Here is an 18,688-nt window from a genome sequence, read left to right on the forward strand (position 1 = left end):
AGCATTTTTGCTGTGATGTGGCTTTCAATGTAATCACCCTTGGGTCATGTTTAAAAGTGATAAAAGTCAGCCTATAGATAACTTCATGCCAATGAAGCCTTTATACCCTCAAATGTGCATATTTAATATTAAGCCCTACCTTGTGATGTCATCTGGGAATTTTAAGCATGCTAGTTTGTCTTTAGGATTATTCGGTTCATATAAGATGTCCTCTATGAAATAGCACTTCAGTATCAGTAATAAATGCAGCACTAATGATCCCTGAATGTAGACTTTAAAAATAAGGAAGGTTTTCTTTTTCCTTGCCTACAATGTGTATGAGGAAGTGAAGGTGGTACACTCCAGTAAAAATAAAGAATCTGTGGTCTTTTCGAGCAGGCATCATCTTAGACGTCTACTAGTACAACAGTCCAAGTCTCTCACTATTGCGGGTTTTTGCTTGGAGACCATAAGCACGGCACTGACATCGACTGAGTGGGGTCAGGGATGCTGAAATTAGAACAAGCTGTGAGCCTAAGCTCAAAGTCCAGCGGGAGAGAGAGACTCATAAATAGGTAATAACAAGCGCAGGGCACAGGCACCACGCTACACGCTGTGTAGGCACTTTGAAATCTCCAGGTAGTGGAAATGAACCTGGCTTGGGTGGAGGCAGCAAAGGCCTCCTGCAGGCGATCCAGCAGAAGGGAGAGTTTTCTAGGAAGAGGGAGTGACAGGGATCCGAGAGCCCCTTTGCGCTCCCTCCCGTAAGGGCTGAGCATCAAGAAGGGGCGCTTGGAGGACCTCTCGGTGGAATGAGATGCTTTTGCCATGAACGGTGGCTTCACCTGCAAGTATGTCTTCAGCAGTGAAGGGGCAACACAGAGGTGTCCATGGTTTATCCACAGCCCTGCACTTCCTCAGCTATGGCTAAAAATTATAAGTATTCAAGCAATCGAGGAAATAGATACGTTTCTTCTTCATGGACTTTCATTGAAGGTTAAGACCTGGGAGCAAAAGAACTAGAGTCTTTATAGGGGTGACACAGGGGAAGGAGAAAACCAAACCACAATCCCTCCTGGTGCCCGTGGAGATGTAGTAAAAATACAGTTCTTTTCTACTAGCTGTTTCTGGGGTTTTGTATTATTTTTTGCAAAATACATGAACCAACCAAGACACCTTATGCCCTTTGTCCTGGAGACCTAGGTGTCTCTCTCCCTCCTTCTTCTCTTAAGCACTGTGAGTTCAGTGCTTCCTCCCTGGAGAGGGGACTGACACACAGGCTCCTTCTGGATCAGGGAGGCTGGAGGGAGTCACCAGGTGCAAGGCGGGGGCAAGCTTTCGAGTTTTTAAAGGGCTTTGCTGCCAAAGGAAGCATGATCCTGAATTTAGACTGAGTGCACTTAACGTTTCAAGGGGAAACACCTCTGGGGCTAAAAAGCAGCTTTTAGCAAACAACGGCTGTGATGAGTTCTGGTATCAGTGACTCTCCAGTAAATTTCCCTGGGGTGGGACTGACTTCTGACAATGGGTTTATCCATGTGGACTTGTTTCTGGCTCAAAGTAAGTGAAAATGAAGGGAAGATGTTGGACAAATCTCAAATATAGCTAAACTCTCTTTAGGCAGATTCTAATTCTATCCCATTCCTAGTCTCATATGAAATGAGACTAGGAGCTGACAGACAACTTCCTGCGTGCAGTTTAAGGAGAAACTTAGCAAATGGGCCGCATCAAGAAGTCAGTGCAGTTCTGTAAGGTGTAAAACATGCCAGGAAATGTGGGACCAGTTAGCGGATGGACGGGTCATCTAACTTGAGGGCTCAGCGTAGGTTTCTCCTATCGTGAGCTTGTCACCAGCCTCCTTATCTGTGAAATATATGCTAGTGTCAGTGCTTTTTGCATTATTCTGCTTTCCATCTTCTCAGACCACTGGCAATTTTCCATAGAAAATTCTCTTATTGACTTTCATATGTATATGAAAAGTGGCCTTACATATATATATATATATGAAATAGGTATATGAATAGTTTGTGAACATACACATATTAAATATATTAAACACGTAAATATTAAATATAAATATTCAAATAAATTTCATATAGATATATTTCATAGGTATGAAATATAGATGTGTGAATCATACACATATATATGAATTGTTAACAACTGTCACTTTTCCTGATTATAAAAAGTAGTACAAATAGGAAGAAATATCACAGTGGTAGAGAGAGGTGTATATATCCTAGTCCCTCTCCCAAGATGGAATCACAGTCAATCATTTAAAAGTTTTACTCTCATTCTCTCCATAAGTCTAAATAGTGTACCAACATCTCTGCTTCTTGATATATCAACTTCAAATTTTCTCTGACTCCTTACTCTGAAAGAGGAAGAAATGATCCTCTTTCCTTCCACTCTGCTGACCTCTGCTAGCCACATTTTATTTTCACTTATATTTTTATTATATATAGTATATTAACAATTTTTATTGTCTTGATTTATCAGTATTAGGAAGGATCAGTCCCCTCCTTATTTTGCAAGGTTAGAAATGTAGTGCCCAGACAGTTCGCCAAATTCTTCTCATTGCATTATGTGTTTTGGTTTATGTTTTATTTGTTGTTGGGCTTCTTCATTTTTGTTTGTTTTGTTTTGTTTTTTTTATCTTGGCCTGTGAAATCCCTGCCAGAGACTATTATGAGGGATTTTTCTCTGTCTCCTCAATGCTTGCAACACCTGACACATAGTAGGGGCAGAGTGACTATTTGCCTTTGAAGGAATTTCACATCCTGCCTCAGCAGATAGCAGAGGGGAAGAAACCAGTCTTATTAATGTGATCCCTAAAGTAGCCACTGAGAAATTTATGCTCCCTGGGGGAGTAGGAGCTTTGAATTTAAGTTTACATTTTGCCACATACTTCCTGGTTAGTTAGAAAAAAAGATATTCTCTTTCAGACCTTCTTACAGGCATAGAGATACATTCATAATCTAAAGAGAGAGAAATAAACAAGCATTCCTGGGGTAAGCCTAGGTTTGTATAGACATGTGTACAGAGTATTTATTTATTTATATAAATTTATTTATTTTATTTATTTATTTTTGGCTGCGTTGGGTCTTTGTTGCTGCACGTGGGCTTTCTCTAGTTGTGGTGAGCGGGAGCTACTCTTCCTTGCGGTGCATGGGCTTCTCATTGCGGTGGCTTCTCTTGTTGCCCAGCACAGGCTCTAGGCATACGGGCTTCAGTAGCTGTGGCATGCAGGCTCCAGAGTGCAGGCTCGGTAGTTGTGGCGCACGGGCTTAGTTGCTCCGCAGCATGTGGGATCTTCCTGGACCAGGGCTCGAACCCGTGTCCCCTGCACTGGCAGGCGGGTTCTTAACCACTGCGCCACCCGGGAAGCCCTGTACAGAGTATTTAAAAAAATAGGGTTCTCCCAGGTGAATGGATGGGCTTAGTTATAGTAATATTCTTTGGGTCTTTGATGTATTTATTGAATAAGAGAGAAACTCCTTTCTCTAGGAGAACAGTATGAACTTGGATAGGAAAAAAAAAAAAGTGTTTGAGAACTAAGAAAACCTCAGTTATTTGTTTTTTGTTTTTTAAATCCAAAGCCTTTACCCAGCTCTTTTGGACGAACCAATTCACTGACTGTCTAGAGGGCCCTGGAAGTGGTAGGAGGTGGCAGAAGAGTTTTTGTGAGGTTGAGTTTGTTCCAAGTGACTTGAGAAAGCAGATATTAAACATATTTGAAAACTGTGCTGGATAACTTGTAAGAAATTTTGGTCCATGGTTATATGATTCTATATCATATAACAAGATGATGGGAAACAAAGCCCATCTTCCATCTGTACAAGAGAAAAGAAGGGAATGTTTGCTCAGAACACCTGCCTGTCGGGCACTTAACAGCTTCTGGAACTGCTGGATTCATCTTTGATGTCTTCTTTGATTCCAATTCAGCTAACATTTATTGAGCATTACTATGTGCTAGAAACTTTAACATATTACTAGTTTACTCCTCACAGAATCCCCGGGTTAGGGGGTGAGGGAAGTGGCACAGGGCTTGTTATTGAAATGCAGTCATTTAGGTTTAGAAGAGCAAACTGCTTTGCCCAAGGTCACATAGCCACTTTCTCATGGCAGTACAGGGACATTTTCTAGATTTTTTTCTTTAGATTTTTTTTTCACTGTGGTGATGTTAAATACATCATGTGTTGCTATGGTAGCCGGTCTTTTGATTGAATCCAGAGCAATGCAAAGGGTAAAAACAAAAATGCATATTGGACCCAGGCAGACCCCAAGGTCATGTTCCTTGGTGTCATCCTCATCGGGGATGATACTCTTCAGTCTCCTGGGGAACTGAAAGTAATTAATTACTGAAAGTTAATTGTGTGATCACCGACAGCGGCCTCTTGAGCAGTGAAGTTACATACGGGCAGTTGTCATCTCAGATTAACCAGGGTCACTAGAAACATAGTCAGAGTTTCCATAATACTCTTTGTGACTCATAGCAACTCCAGGCAGTTGTCTAGATGGAACTTTGGATAGGGCCTGAAGTGCTTTATCAGGATTCAGCTCATTATATTAAAGTACATCTTTATTCTTCCCATAAGAGACCAGTGGGAATATCCCTCCCTCTTTGTGGTGGAAAGGAGTCATTTGAAGGGAGGTTATCTCCCAGGGCCATTCCTTGGCTATAAAGCTCTGGTCTTAGCTGGCCCTATCCTGAATGAGCCTGATCTCTATCTACATGGCTTTTCCCTTGTTTCAGTTTTCTGGCCTGAAGATTATAAGAATCCGTGCCCATGGAAAGGATCAGCTGTCTGCAGGAAATCTGCCCAAAGCCAACTCACAGTGTAATAAAGAGACAGTTACTGATAAGGTGAGGGTGACTCAGTCTATGGCATCAGGAAACAACCCACTTAAAATATAACAAATGTAAAATGATCTGTAACCTGGAAGTTTTAACTTCAGAGAGTCTGTTAAAATGAGAGGAGATCTTATACTGATAATAGTATAAGTACAAACAGATGTAATCTACAAAAGAGACATGAAACAGAAATTCCCCAGCCCTCCTTGGTTTTCATCCTCAATCCACGGCTCCCTGATCCTTGTTGCTGGGGCCACTTCAGTAGGCCTCAGAGGCTGAATCTGAACTTGATCTCCAGGACATCTCCTGACAGTAGGCAAGAAGAAGTTTACGGCCCTCTTGTCTGAGGACCCATTGCAAATTAACTACTATCCACACATTCTTGAGGGGCACTGTGGCATAGTGGTTACTGTTGTGGGTTCTAGGTTCAAATCCTGACTCCCCCTGCGGTCTTGGGCAGCTCATTTAACTTTTCTTTGCCTTGGCTTCCTCATCTGTAAAATGGATATAACAGTGGTTGTCCGGATTAAATGAGCAAATATACATAAATCATGGTGGAATGTCTGACATTTAGTAAGTGTCAATAAAAGTTAGCTATTCTTAACACCATCATCATCATTATCACCCCAGGCATCTGTGTTCCTCACCTGTACCATAATTCTGTCTCAGTAGCCCACTTCCATATCTGGACTCTGTGAGGCTTGCATTTCTCTGGCCAGGTCTCTCTCCTCCCCAGGAAGTAGTGTCCTGCCTTTAACTGGCAGCTCACCTGGCGTCTTGTTGGTCCCTGCTCAGGGTCACGCACAGGGAGACCCCCATCTTCCAGAGCACCTTGTTACCTCCTGCTGCACCTTCCCATGCTAGGTGCTCGCTGGATACCATAGTCAACCTCTGGGCTCAGCTGCCTCCTGGCAACTGTAGGTGGATTTGCTGCTTCAGCACCTGATGCCTCACTGTGGGTCTGATGCCACGTTAAGCCCTCTGGCCTTAGGAGGTAACTGGGCCACACTCAAATATAAAGAACTTGTTGATGACCAGGGACAGGGTATCCTGAATGACGCATCACAGGTAGCTGGTTGATTAGGCAGATGCTTATGGATATAATAAGAGCACCAGGCATTAGCATTAAAAACACTGATAAAAATGTTATCAGTGTTGAGCCCTTCCAGCTTTGCGTGGCTATGTGTTTGGAAGGGCTCAATACGGATATATTTTTATTACATAAATGTCATATATTTATTGTAGAGAAATTAGACAGTACAAATAAACCAAAAGTTAACTGTAAAAAGAAAACTTCTATAACCCACCTTCCAGAGATAACACTTTTAGCCTCTCTCTCTACACACACACACCCCACACACATAATCACTTTTTTCACTTAACGGATTGTGGACTGCTTTCCATGGCATGAAATATGCATTTATATCATCAAATATCGAGCAATTCAAAGTGATTCTGAAGGTGTGTTGTTTCGTGGTCCAGCCCATTGGCACTATGTTACTGATGGGTAGAAAGAGGTTAAACAGACTGGCTAAGTTAGGTCTACAGCTTCTAATTCTGGTAATTGCCACTAGGTTAATTAGGGTGGCTTCTGGCTGGAGCCTCATTCAGAGCAGCTTGGCTTTACGTAGTTATTTGAGGAACGGGACATTTGGCCCACTTGTGCTGGTCTCTTTCCATTATGAAAACCTGCCACCCACCCAGCAGCGGATCTCGAGCTTCTAGTGATGGCCAGGGTGGGTGGTCAGTATTCTAGGCTCTGTCTCTGTGTCACCGTGGGACCTCTGGTAAGGTACCCCACTTCGCCACACCTCTATTTCCTCATCTTTAAATTAAAGGGGTTGGATTTGCTTTTCTTCTGCTCTCACACTGTGATTTCATGTTAAGTAATTTGGCGTGTGATTGAGGCTTGGGAGTGGCTCTTAATTGCGGCTGCATAGTCTGGTGCCAGGCTGGCTGTGCCAGAGGGAACACTTCGAGTGTATATTCCTGGCCCTCTTGCCGACCCTCCACTGGGGCGAAGCCCGAGAATCTGTATTTTTAACAAACCCCTTAGCGATTCTTTCTCATCGCAAGGATGGTACTTACTCCCAAGCTGCCCAGCTGATCCCATCCTAGTCGAACTTTGGTTCTCGCCAAAGGGTTGTAACAAGCATCTTAACTCCAAATCCTTCATGGAGGCAGCTGGTATTGCTGGGAAGCCTACACGGTTCCGGCTTCAGGACCACCAGCAGCTTGGCTTCCAGAGCCCTTGGAGACAGCCTTCCCCAGCCTGTCAGCTTCTCACCCATTGTCAGAGCTCAGCCGGCCCTGCCCATCCTTCCAGCCCTTTTCCCCCCACCAGTTTCCATCACGTTCTACTTCACATGGTTTCTTGCTCCATATGGTTTGGCTCAGGCCGCAGCAGGGTTATGACCACCCTGAGTGTTTGTCCCAGCGGCCTCCCCAAGTGCCCTTTATCAAGCAGGGGATGTTTTTCCTTCCACCTGGTTTCATTTCTCCCTCTGTTCCCTCATCTTCCACGAGACCTGATGTTTCTGATACATACAGTAGATTTCTTTCTAAATCCTTCAGGACTTGAGCTATCATATTAGCAGTTTATTCCAGAGACTTCTATACAGAGCTTTTAATATTTAAGGGGCCAGATGCCTTTCCCGTCTGATTATTAAAATACCCCCTCACCACACACACACACCTTATACTTAAACAGAGTGTTGCTAGTTTTAAAAAGCTAGATCCTAGCTTTAAATGAGAGATTCTGATCTTATTTCACATTTATGTCACATTTTGCTCATATTTATCATTTATAAATGGGACTTCCCTGGTGGCGCAGTGGGTAAGAATCTGCCTGCCAATGCAGGGGACACAGGTTCGAGCCCTGGTCCGGGAAGATCCCACATGCTGTGGAGCAACTAAGCCCGTGCGCCACAACTACTGAGCCTGTGCTCTAGAGCCTGCGAGCCACAGCTACTGAAGCCCGTGTGCCACAACTACTGAAGCCCGCACGCCTAGAGCCCGTGCTGTGCAACAAGAGAAGCCACTGCAATGAGAAGCCCACGCACCGCAAGGAAGAGTAGCCCCCGCTTGCCACAACTAGAGAAAGCCCGCACGCAGCAACGAAGACCTAACACAGCCAAAAATAAATAAATTAATAAAAAAAAAATAGAGATAGTTGTTTAAAAAAAAAAAAAAAAAAAAGGAAAGAAACCAGAGGGAGCTGGATGTTTTCTTTGAGTAGTCTAGTGTAGCAGAATCATCTGGATAGTTTGACAAAATACAGATTACGGGGCCTCATGCCAGATTTACTGAATAATAATCCTTGGAGGAGGGATCCAGGAGTTTGCATCTCCCAGGAGCTCTCTGGGTAGTTCTTTTGCATGCCGAAGGCTAGGAGCTCTTGCTTTAGATGGTGGAGAGAATTTAGACAAGATGGGAGGACACTGAGAGAGAGCCTGGTGGGCACCAGACTTTTTGGGGTTCAATCCAGCCTCTGTCCTCACTGGCTGTGTGGCTGCTTCGTGCCTCAGTTTGCTCACCTGTGAAAAAAATCTAAAAATACCTTATCAATCACATTGGTCATCGTGAAGATTAAGTTAGTTAATATGTGATATATGCTTAAATAGTGCCTGCACCTGCTAAGAGCACTGTACCTGTTTGCTGTGAATATTATCCCACGCACAGGAATGGCACGAAAAAAGTCAAACAGATGGAAATGGATGGCCTCTTTGAGGGAGGCGAGCAGACCACTTTGTCAGGAGCAGGTTTGGGTCGGTGGTTCTCAAATTATGGTATGGAAAAACTTAACACGGGGAGCGTGTTAAAACTTTAGTGTCCTTCCAAAGTTTCTGATTTAGTAAACTTGGAATGAAGCCTTGGGATCTGCATTTAAAATTTTCGATATAGATGATCAGCACATTTGTAGAACCCCAGGTTTCGGTGGAGGAGGACTGACATTTAACATTGGAGGGGTCTCCTGGGATTTGGCTGGGGCCATGAAGAGATATGGACACTAATTGCATGTTTAATATCTGCTTTATTAGGTGTGTCCAGAAAGCAGTAGAAGTATCTGGGAGGTACAATGTGCATCCTACAACAACAAGCCGTTCATGGGCCGGTTTTATGAATGGGAACCGTTTGCAGAAGGTAAGAATAGCCCTAGCCCTGTCCACAGCAATTATTTTCTGTCTGTTCTCCAACCCTGTAGCCCTTTGGTTATTGCTGGAGGAATTGGTGTGATCCTGGCTAGAGTGACAATGAGGGAGAAAGTGTGACCGCCAGGGCAAGGGGGAGCTGGTAGGGGTCTTTACCAAAGGTAGTGTAGCTCAGGTGACACCTGGACCATCAGTCAGATGGACGAGGCATTGACTGAAACAAGCAGTGTCTGAGGATGGCAGGATGAGTGAGACGGAGCAGAGTTTGAGGAATGGGTTAGAGCGAGAGTTTCAAGCTAAGGTTGTGAGGAGTGAGCAGGGATGGAGTTTCCCTTTTCCTTGGTTCCTGCTGCAAGCGCTGGTGTGGTGGCTTAAGAGAGCATGTAGAGTTGTAGGGTTGGCAGTTGTTTGGCTTTTGTGTTGGGGGAGCCTTGAATGCTTTTTCCAAAGATGAAGTGTGGTAGGTAGCCGTTGCCCTTGGGACCAAGGTTCCTCCTGCCTTTTCAAAATGATGGGAGATCTGATATTGGTAGGGCTTGTCAGTACTGTTCTAGATCTTGGAGTCCCTTTCCTTTGTTGAAACCCAGATGATAGCATGGCTTTTGGGCTGAGAAGTGTTGAATTCTGAGATATATCTTCCCATCACAGAGAAAGTAGGCTCCAAAGTGGTGATGGGTCAAGCAAAACTTGTGGGGTTCAATACCGACGGCCATGCTGGCCAGAGGAGAGAGTGCAGCTGCCCGCAGTGTCCAGCTGAAGGGCTCTGCTCAGCGTCAGCCCAAGGCAGTGACTGGGGCAGCTGGGCTGGGCCACAACCCAGTGTGTGGAGCACTGCTGTTATGTCCGAGCTCTGGAGAAATTGTCCTGTGGGGGGAGGGCTTGATAATGAGTTGTGCGGATTCCATTACAGAATCAATGTCCAAATATGGAAGGTTGTGCCTAGGTGTAAGCCCTTGAGGAGGAGAAGGCAGGATTGATGTCTGCTCTGAAATGGGATGCAGAATCATCCTTGTCTGTGCATTTTCCTCAGAGAAGAGTCTGTAGCCTTGATCGGATTCTCAAAGGGGTCTCATGACCACTGCCCACTAGAATCGCTGAAGAGCCTTCTAGAAATACTGATGCCTGGGCACCACTCCCAGAGATTGTGATTTACTTGGTTTGGGGTGCAGCCTGGGCATGAGGATTTTTTAAAGATCCCAAGTAATTCTAATGAGCAGCTGGGGTTGAGGACCTCTAATCCGAGAGGGAGGCAGGATTTCAGAAGAGCTGGTGACTCTGGCTTAAATTAAGGCACAGAATCATGGGTGTTTCATAACCTGTGAAATACATTCTTGTGTCAGAACCACAGTACTTGTCAGTGAGCATTTAGAGCATTTTGTCTGAGCTGCACCCTTGCTTTATTGCTGGCTGTGGATAATAATAGCTGCTTTGCCGTGATTCACTGGGAAGAAAGGCGAATTCCTCCAGCCTTGCACTGTGCTCCACATTGTTTCCCCTGGAGCTGGAGCCCCATTGCCCAGCCCTCTCTGCTTAGTTCAGGGTGGTCATCTGCCAGCCACCTGATCCTGTCAAGCCTGGTAGACTCAGGTCTAATATCAAAAGCCCTTTGCATCCCGCAAAGAAAACTTGTGCTAATATTTTCCCCTATTATCAATATTCCCTGTGGATGCCTGCTATTGTCTGGTTTATGTATGATTCTACCTTTTCTGTTCTTTTGTTTGCCCTGATTTGTGCTGGACTTTAATTGCGAGTCCTGGCCGGGGGAGGGGAGGAGGCTTTTTGAACATTTGATTTAACTTTTTGTTTTGGAGAATTTCAAACATATGTAAAAATAGAGAGAATAGTATAATCGTATAATAATAACCTCCTATTTACCCGTCACTTAGTTTCAACAGTTATCAACTCATGGCTAATCTTTTTCATATATAACCCACCCGCTCTTCCCCATCCAGATATGGGGAGCTATTTGGATTCACATTATATAGCATAATTCACTGGTGCATATATTAATTAGAACTCTTGGTTGTTAGTGACCGAAATCCAACCTACCTATATATAAACAAGAAAGATATTTTGTTGGTCATGTTACTGGGAAGTCCAAGAGGTGGGCTGCGATTCAGATATGGCTGCATTCCAGGAATTCAATAACATTAGGACCCTGCTTTTCTCTATCTTCCTCCATCTCTTGGGTCTGTTTACTTACTTCTCAGGTGGATGGGCAGGCTTACATGGCTTTGAACTTGCAATCATAGTGAGAAAGACTCTGTCTTATCTAGTGCTGTGGGTTGAATTGTGTCCCCCCAAAAAGATATGTTTATCCCTGGTACCTATGAATTTGCTTATTTGGAAATTGGGTCTTTGCATGGTAATTAAGGTGCAAGTTAAGAAGAGGTCATACTGGATTAGGGTGGGCCCTTATCCAATATGACTGGTGCCCTCATAAAAAGAGAAGAGGCACAGAGACACACATACACGGAACACTCGGGCACAGAGACAGAGGGAAGATGGCCACGTGACGACCAAGGTGGAGATTAGAGTGATGCAGCTACAAGTCAAGGAACACCAAGGATTTCGGGAAAGCACCCGAAACCAGGAGAAGGCACAGAAAGATTCTTCCCCAGAGATTGCAGAGGGAACATGGCCCTGCCAACACCTTGATTTTGAATTTCCAGCCTCCAGAACTGTGAGAGAATAAATTTATGTTGTTTTAAACCACCCAGTTTTTGGTAATTTGTTACGGCAGCCTAGAAAACTAGCATGCCTAGTGATGGTTTCAATCTCAGAAAAACCACACTGTGATCTTGTTTGGATCATATCCCCATCCCTGGACCTGAGTTCAGGGCCTGAGAGGGTCGTTGGGCTAACTCAGGTCATGTGACCGACCCTCTGGTGGGAAACACACATCCCAGCAAGCGGAGGTGGGGAAGAGGGGATTGGGACAGATGGAAAAACAGAATCTTCTACAGAAATTATTATCTACTTTTTGGCCATAAGCCCTGAAAGTTTGAAGAAGGCAATTAGAATCCTGGTATTTTACAAAGAAAAGAAAAATGCAGACTAGCAGCAGACTAAAGAAATCAGCTATCTTCTACACTGTGTTTGTTACTTTGCCTAGAAAATTCAGCATTCTTTAAAGATATTTATTGACGTTAATATGTCTCACATGCCTAGAAGAGGATCCCATAGTCACCGAAGCTGCATTTACTTTGGCTTTCTTTAAACAATTCTTCTTGCTGCTAAGATTGTTTTCTTGATTTTGTCCTCTCTCCTCTTAAATGACTCCCAGGCTGACCAGTGGGAGGAAGACGCTGTTAATGTTTCTGCAGGGTGTTCATACTTTACGGCTGGATTTTGCATTGGGCTCTTGGTTTTGTTTGGAAGTCTACTGCTATTTGCACGTGCCTACTTAGGGAAACAGCTGCACTCATTCAGTCCAATGCCACACAGAATAGTAAAAGCAGAGTACACTCTCTGATAAACACATTAATTTCTCCACATGCTTCTTCTTAGGCTTCTAAATGCATTTCCTGGATATGGTGATCTGCCCTAAGATAATGCCTCTAGGAATTTTTCTCATAGACCTAATACCGTGAAGACGATAGAAGTAGAATTCCAGTGCCTCTGCGTCCCTGTTTACTCAGGATAGTGATAGTTCATGCCTGTCACCCTAGTCCCCCTTCATTCAAAACCACTTTGGACAATAAATTATATGGTCAACCTAGCTATAATGGGAAAGTCTTCTTTAATAGACTTTTTTTAGGTGCATTGGGGAAAATTGTACCTGTTTTCATGACTAGAGTGTTGGAGCTGGGCGGCACTAGAATCTAGAGTTTTGCTGGGTCGCTGTGGGCTATTCAGCAGCAAGCATCAGTCTTAATCCATAAACCAGGGACAGCTTTGTATTGGAGTACCATAAGTGCACCGTGTGTCCCCAGTAGCTGAACTAAATAGAGTGCAAATCCAGAAGCCAAAAGTGAGGCTGAGTCAGAAATTGGAGGTTGCTAAGTGGTCATGTGACCAGGGCCACTGTATCTGTCAGGGCTTAGTAGCTTATGCTGCAGGAACAAAGAGCCCCCAAATCCTAATGAACAAAGAGCCTCCAAATCCCTAATGACATGAACAAAAGTTTGTCTTATGCTCATGCTACCTGTGTAATGTAGTAAGTATTCTGCTCATTCGGGGACCCAGGCTGATAGAAGCTGCACCTCAACTTCTGCTTCCACTGAGGCAGGGAAAGGGAGCAAGTGAATCACACATGGGTTCTTAAAGCTTCTACTGGCAGCAATCCCTGTTGTTTCTGCTCACATCTCATTGGCCACAGCAAGTGGCATGTCATACTTAACTTCAAGGGCAGCAGGGAGGTACCCATCCCACTGTGTGCTCAAAGGAGGAGAAATTGAATATCCGTGACCAGCCCTAATGACTAGCACAGGCAGGGAGCTCCAACAGTGCCTTCCTTCTAAGTCCAGGAGACTTTTATTAGGCTGCTTGCAAGGAGAGTAGATTTTGCTCCAGGAAATATTAAAGGTGCCACATAGTCTCTAATAGCCACAGCCCCCTGAGCCACTGAGACCATTTCTTCTCCTTGACTAAAGCTCTGAGGGGCAGAGGTGGAATGTTGGCACCCAGGTGCCCAGGTGTGCTGCTGACTCCCCCACCAGTCTGCCCTGGCACAGATACTCCACTGGTGCGTGGGGCAAGGGCTGCCATAAACATGGACAGTATTATCCAAACTGTATGACATGAAGAAGGAAGGCTTAGGACCAAGTGCTGGTGAACCTGGGATTAGGATGTTCATGTTTTAATGAAGCACCTTCATTCATTCCTAGGTACCTGCAATTCTCCATCCTCCAGCCCACCCCTCCTGCACAGACAGTTCATAGTCATCAGGGACCTTTCAGAGTGGACAGGGGAGGCCTAAGGGTAACGAGAGGAGTTTTCCAGTAATACCTCCCCCCACAAGATCGGATCTCAAGCTCTCTTATCCATGCCTAGGAATACCTGGCAAGGCTAGGCTGTGGTTGCTTGCATATGAGTGTATTATTGAGGACAAAGCAAAATCCTGAGGGCAACCTCTTTGTGAAAACAAAACGGTGATTTGGGTTTTATATATGTTGAGTTTGAATGAATGGTAGCGAGATGCCCAGCAGGAAGTTGGGGATGTTTAAGGGAGATACCTTAGGGTTGTAGACCTATATTTGAAGTCATTGGCTTTGGTGTGATAATTAAAGCCACCATGATGGATAAGACCTTCAAGAGAGTGTAGAATCATGAGGACAAGGGATCCAGGAAGGAGCTTTGGATTATGCCCACTTTAAAGAAGCAGGGGAGAGAGAGTCAACCATGAAAGGAGGCTGAGAAGAGGTGGCACCAAAGCATTATAATGCCTTATATCATCTCTTACAGTAATATAGTCTATTATGGTTTATAAAGTTCTCTTGTTACATACACCATAGTGAGGAACAAATGAGATAATAGAAATTGGTTGTATTTATTGAGCACTTACTGCTTACCAGGCATAGCTCTAAATGCTACTCATTTACTCCTCACAACAACCCTGTGAGGTGGATACTATTATCAGCCTTATTTTACAGAAGAAACAAAGTATATAATAGTTAACTAACTTGCCCAAGGTAATCCAGCTACTAAGTGATAGAGCCAGGTTCAAAACTCAGAATCTTGCTATAGGATCTCTACTCTAAATGTGTATGGAAGCCAGGAGAAAGATGTGTACAGTTGTGAGCGTTTAAGACCAGTCTCTGGGTACCTGTTTTCCTTGTAAAAACTATCTGAGTAATTAATGTTTAAATTTTCTTAAAAAAATGAAAGAAGGGGCAGTGGGGGAGAAGCGGTCATAACAGCTTAACACAGCAAAAGGTCAAGGAGAGAATGAGAACTGAGAAATTAAGACTAGGATAGATGGTTGGGAAAACCACTGGAAAGAAATTAAAGAGGGTAGCCGGTGAATAGAGCTAGCTCTTTCTTTTGAAAATTGCCGTGAAGAAGGCATATGGAGAGCGTTTGCTAGTTTAAGGGGAAAGAGAAAGGTTTGTTTGGAATGGTAGAGAAATGAGGATTCTGTAGATTGAGAGAATGAAACTTACAAAGAAGAATAAAGGGTTAATAGAATGGTGCCTATGAACCTCCTCTATCCTAGAAGAAAAGGTGGAAAATAGGCACTTCTTTTCCTCTTGGAAAAAGTATGTTATTGTTTCTCTGCATTCTGTTATAGAAAGCTTCTTCACCATTAAATAAAAATGCATTTATTCAAGAGAAATGAAAGCAATCATAGGTCCATAAAAAATATTTGTTTAAGAATGTTCAGAGCAGCTTTTTTTCATAAAAGCTCCAAACTGGAAACAACCCAACTATCCATAAACAGGAGACTGAATAAACAAACTATGGTACCTTCATACAATGGAGTATTACTCAGCAATAAAAAAGAACGCTCTACTGATGCACATAGCAATCTGGATGAACCTCAGAAACATTATGTGGAGCGAAATAAGCCAGATATAAGAGTACCTACTGTCTGATTCCTTTTATATTATGTTCTAAAGTAGGAGAAATTAGGCTATGGTGATGGAAGTCCGAACAGTGTTTGCCTGTTTGGGTGTGGGGAAGGATTAGCTGGAAAGCGGCATGATAGAACTTCGTGGAGCAATGGTAATGATTCAAATCGTGATTGGCATGTTTGTTACACAGGTGAATATAGTTGTCAAAACCGATCAACTGAATTCTTGTGATCTGGGCATTTTCTTGTATATAAATGATACTTTTAAAAGTCCATTAGATTCTCTTTCCTCTTCTCTGTCTTCATCTCTGTGTTCCTAAAAGTGAAATTTAGAGCCAGTATAAATTTCACCATTATAGAACTATCCTAAGGCTTGCTAGTTTACCTCTTTCTCTCTCATTCTATTTTAAATACTCTTTATTACTGACCATGGAGAAACAAGAGGATTTTAGGGAGAATGGACTCAGATGCAGAGTATCATTTTTGGAATCATTTAGGATCGATCATAGGGCTTTGTTGGGCCTGGAAATCCTCAGATAGGTCTGGAATCTGAGGAAGCAAGCTGCACATCTGTATAAGTTAGCATTCTTTTTTTTTTTTTTTCCTTGTAAGCAACAGACACCAATTTTGGCCAAGTCAAACACAAAAGGATTTTATTGGAAGGATATACAGTAGCTCCGAGAATCAACAGAAAGTGTGCAGGACCAGGCTGGGTGAAGGACAGAAACTGAGGAAGCTCTGGGGATCCAGGTGGACAGAACTGACAGTCTTACTTGTCTGCTGCTGCTGCTGCAGTGGATAAATTCCAACAGGTTTCTCCATCCAAGAGTCAAAGCCCTGGAAATAAGAGCCCTATTGGCTTGCTACAGGCCACATGCCCACTCCTCGGCTGGGGGTAAAAGGGTGGGGGGGAGTCCTGACTGACAGCCGCAGCAAGACTACACACAGAGGGGGAGAATTAATTTCCAAAAAGGAAATCCTGGTGCTGAACCAAAAGAAGGAAGAATGGGTCTTGAAGGGCCCCAAACGACCAATGTCCATGACAGAAACTCTTAAGTCAGGATGCCCATCTGGTTTGTCAACTGTCCTTTCAGTCGTAGGCTCACAGGGCTTCTTGACACCTTTGAGGGATTATTGGAATGAGGATGTTACGTTTGAGTATCACTCGTTTGTTCTCCTTGTGTTTGTGTTTCTGCAGATTTCTACAGATAGGCCTCCTTATGCATGTATGGCATGTGACTGTGTGGGTCCCCTTTGCTTCCACACATTATCAGGCATAATTCAGGTTGATCAGTGTGCATTTACACGAGGGCACAGGAGAGAGGCTGGTGTTCTGTGGTAACCTTTACCACTCCACTGCATCCTGTGTCGAGGATGATGACCTCACGGGGAAAGGAAGGGGGCTTAGTAATGGTTCTGTTCCTTCCCCCGATTTCTGTAACCCTGGTCACCCTCCCGCTCCCCAGTGGGATTATCTATGTGAAGTACACCTAGAACACGTCTAGTTCTTGCATCCACACTGTGTTTCTCTCTGTATCTGAAGAGTATGAAAGATGTAGGGTGGAGCACACAGTGTCACATCTCTGTGAGTCTCTTTTCCCTGGGAGATTTAGGATTTAGAAAGGGAAAGATTGTTTGAGGGAGAATATCGCCCCTGCTCTAAAGTATTCTGGAAGGTATAAATGATTCGTGTAAAAGCAATTTCTTTCCTGGCACTTGAACCAGCGTCATTCTAGGTAATAATAAAGAAAAGCCTCAGGGTATATTTCAACATCTAGTAAGCAGATTAGTCTAAATGTGAGTAATTTTGAGGATTGAAAACCAAGGGTAGAGCTTAAACCCATTGCAAAATATTAAATAATGAGACCCAATCCTGTCATTTCTGTCCTCTAAGAAGCTCAGCTTTCTTCAAAGACTGCCTCATCTTCATGGTGTCAGGATGGGCAAGGTCCGATGTCACTACAGTGTTCCTAGTCTACAGACGCAGGAACTGAGACTTCAGGTTGGATGGTTTGCTCCAGGTCGCAGGATAAAATAGAAGGATCAGATTAAACAAGAAGTTACATAACCACAGCCTGTTGATTTCAGAGCAGTCATTTGCCTCAGGGGCTACAAAAGAATTTCTCTCTCTGTGTAACCAAGCTGTGACCAAGTCCGTACCTTTAAAAACAAACAAATGTGTTTTTACATCGACTAAGACTTTTCCAGGAAATCATGGGACTCTGTCTTAGTCCCTTGTAGCACAGCTCTGTCACCCTCTGAGCAGAGGCCTCTGATTGTAAATTGGTAGAGCTGGGTCCCAAAGGAGTGGTCAAGACATTGGGTTGCACCTTGCATGAACATTGAGACATTAGTATGGGGCCAACATCAAGAGGTTTTTAGAGTTAGAGGCCTTAGGGCTAGAAAGTAATCAATGAAAATGCAATTTCTGTTTAAACTGTAAATCCAGCCCATCCTTTTGCATATTTATCAAAGAGATTCTCCCTCATCTGCATAGTCCCTCCCCAAAAGCTATTAAATAGCAACCATACCTGTCTGTATCTGCTTCTTAGAAATTCCATGAGTGAGAACATTCCATGAGTCAGTGGGACTTGTTTACAAAGGATTAAAGGAAAAATCTGTTGTGTATCTGTGGTTGGGTGGGAAGAAGGGAGAGAGCATGCTTCAGCGTTCCCAGGCAGTCTGCTTCACCTTCCTCCACATTGCCTACACTTGGCAATAATGGCATTCTTCTAATGCCACTATAATTCACCCTGGGATGATTATTTGTTGCCTGGCTACCCTTTGGAGCCACATTGAATGAAACCTCCAGGTTCCCCCTTCAGATACTTGAAAGCAGTCGTCTTGTCACCCTAAATCTTGTTTCACCAGCCTGCTGAATGTTTATTTCCTTCAGTTGATTCCTTATGGATTGGAGCATGCAACTTGTTTATCATCTTGGCTATTCTCTTTAGAATCAGTACATGAGTCCTAACAAGCAGCTCTGGTTGAGTGTGGCTCTGCTGTGCTGGGCTCAGGAGCAAGGAGCGTCTCTGGGATTGATTAGTGATGTCTCGCGGAGGCATGGGAAGGGAAATGGCAGCACGAACACTGCCTCTTTTCTGTCTTTACAGTTTTTTTATATATATTTTGATCTTATTGGAGTAGAGTTGATTTACAATGTTGTGTTGGTTTCAGGTGTTCAGCAAA

General features: G+C 43.7%; 1 protein-coding gene across 1 annotated transcript in view; it reads left to right on the forward strand.

Annotated features, from left to right (window-relative positions):
* THSD4 (thrombospondin type 1 domain containing 4) overlaps positions 1 to 18,688 on the forward strand; it is a 572,383-nt gene that overhangs the window by 124,106 nt on the left and 429,589 nt on the right. Inside the window, exon 6 of the mRNA XM_082383565.1 lies at positions 8,875 to 8,977. Coding sequence (XP_082239691.1) covers positions 8,875 to 8,977 — 103 coding nt within the window. The remainder of the gene's footprint in view (positions 1 to 8,874; positions 8,978 to 18,688) is intronic.

This window comes from Balaenoptera borealis (genome assembly GCF_965194805.1).
Source record: "Balaenoptera borealis genome assembly, chromosome: 3".
NCBI classification, from domain to species: Eukaryota; Metazoa; Chordata; class Mammalia; order Artiodactyla; family Balaenopteridae; genus Balaenoptera; species Balaenoptera borealis.